General features: G+C 38.1%; 1 protein-coding gene across 1 annotated transcript; it reads right to left on the bottom strand.

Moving 5' to 3' along the window:
• Positions 1-410: 410 nt before the first annotated feature.
• On the bottom strand, positions 411-1,283 carry LOC127899891 (uncharacterized). The gene is made up of 2 exons (XM_052434035.1): positions 1,165-1,283; positions 411-1,050 (listed from the first exon to the last, which is right to left on the bottom strand). Exons 1-2 carry the CDS (start codon positions 1,281-1,283, stop codon positions 411-413), a joined length of 759 nt encoding a protein of 252 aa, XP_052289995.1.
• Positions 1,284-1,955: the final 672 nt, after the last annotated feature.

Here is a 1,955-nt window from a genome sequence, read left to right as displayed (position 1 = left end):
AATACTATTAGGGCTGGTCTTAAGGATTGGATTTTTGGACAGAATCTGGATATTCGTGTTAACATTTTCTTTAGAATTATGATTCTCTAGAAGCAAGGGTGAAGAGTCCAAACGTGTGGGGATTTTCTTATAAGGATGGCTATGATTTTTCTTTTTAAGATATTTAGTTCTTAGCGCCAAAGACTGGAAACTTGTCGAAGCGGGCATGACATTATCATGATTAGGGCTCACCACATTCGCCGTAAAATCATGGATAATCTCCTCCTCGATGACTGAATCTAAGACTAAATTTAAAATCCTGAATAATAGAACGCTGATGACATGTCTCCATATTCTTCGGGATATCTTTTGCATTGACTTTCCTAGCCTGAGGTTTCCGTGCAACCACCATCCACGACCCAAATTTCGTCTCACTCCGCCCAGCCAACTCTGTCTGAACAATCGCCTGTGTTTTCATTTCTGGGAACAACTTCATCATTGTCCGGACAAGCATCCTTATAATGCCCAATCTTACCACAACCAAAGCAAATTGTAGGCAAATACTCATATTCCACCCGTTGGATTCTACCATCAAAGTTAAACTGAGATATTAATGGTTTATGAAGATCAATCTCAACCGCGATACGAGTGAATTTCCCTCTTTGTACTTCAACCGTCTTATAATCAATCTTCACAACAGGTCTGACAATTTCCCCCAAACATCTGATAATATTCTTGTGATATAAGTGTATATTCATCTCAGCAAGACGGATCCAGGCGACAATCTTCTCAATCTTATTAGTTGTAACATCAAAAGACGGTGACCATTGCTGGACGATTAAATAATGTCCCATGACTGTCCACGGACCCTCCGTGAGAGCGTACTCCACATCTCTCTTATTAGAAAAATGGACCAAGTAATAATCCTGAGCAAGATCCACCACTGTAAAACCTTTAGTGGCACTCCAGATCGACTTCAAACGAGCCAACAACATGCGATATCCCAAGTTACGCCCTAAAATCTTAACCACCACGGAGTGTTCCCACGATTGTGCCAGACATTCATGGACTCTATTAGAAAAAGCAATAAAAGGCATAGGTTCCTCATCCGTAAAGATAACATCATCCTCCTCTAAATCCCAATCATCTGTCTTACCAAAAAGAACATTCTCAGGTCTCGCTTACATCTCCATTACTATATCTGGAAAAGATGGGGGCGAGGGATTATCCTCATCCTCCCCTTGCTCCCGAAATTTTGCCTTTTTGATTGAACGATCGACCGCCAATGTCACTAAAATATCCATCGCAAAGAAAAGTTTCTATTCTTTTTTTTTTTCAGTATCAAATAACTTTTGCTCAATTTTATTTAATTTCCAATGTGGAAAATTAGCTAGTAATCTGAGGTTAATACCAAAAATTATCAAAGGTCAAATTAGCTAGTAACAACGGTGTGGTTTTAAATTCAACAACTAGGTTGTTATTATTTATTAACATTGCTACCTTTATTGTTCTTTGCAAAATAAAAAAATTGATTTAAATTAATTAACTGCAGCTACGCTAATAAAAATAATTAGAAGTCTAAAACAACGACAAAATCCAAACTCTCATCTTTACTGGGTTTCCAAACAAAAGGCCTTTGATTTCTTTTCCAAAATCTGTAAGCCAAAATTAAAAACCCAGAAGGCGTTGCAACTCCCACCTGTAGAAGCAGCAGTTGTCGCCGCCAATCTGACCTTCAAGAATCTTTCAGTGGGTATGTTTCTTTAGTGAGCTGTTGACAATTTAATTATTAATCCCTGACCAGTAACTTCGCTTGATTGACCATTGACTCCCAACGAGATAACTACAAACTACCCTCGCAAACCTTAATACGACGTTTCTGTTAATTTGTAACTTCTACGACTTATCATATCAGAAAGTTTTAGGTAATACGCGACTTGTCATACAAGTCTTACTCTGGAGTGAAAATAATACGA

The sequence above is a fragment of the Citrus sinensis genome, chromosome 9 (assembly GCF_022201045.2).
Source record: "Citrus sinensis cultivar Valencia sweet orange chromosome 9, DVS_A1.0, whole genome shotgun sequence".
Classification (NCBI taxonomy): domain Eukaryota; kingdom Viridiplantae; phylum Streptophyta; class Magnoliopsida; order Sapindales; family Rutaceae; genus Citrus; species Citrus sinensis.
This window is presented reverse-complemented; position numbering and strand designations above follow the sequence as displayed.

Coding starts and splice junctions, on each gene's coding strand:
- LOC127899891 (XM_052434035.1), bottom strand. CDS start 1,283: ATGGATATTTTAGTGACATTGGCGGTCGATCGTTCAATCAAAAAGGCA. Junction 1,051..1,164: donor CCAGATATAGTAATGGAGAT/GTAAGCGAGACC, acceptor TTTTTCTAATAG/AGTCCATGAATGTCTGGCAC.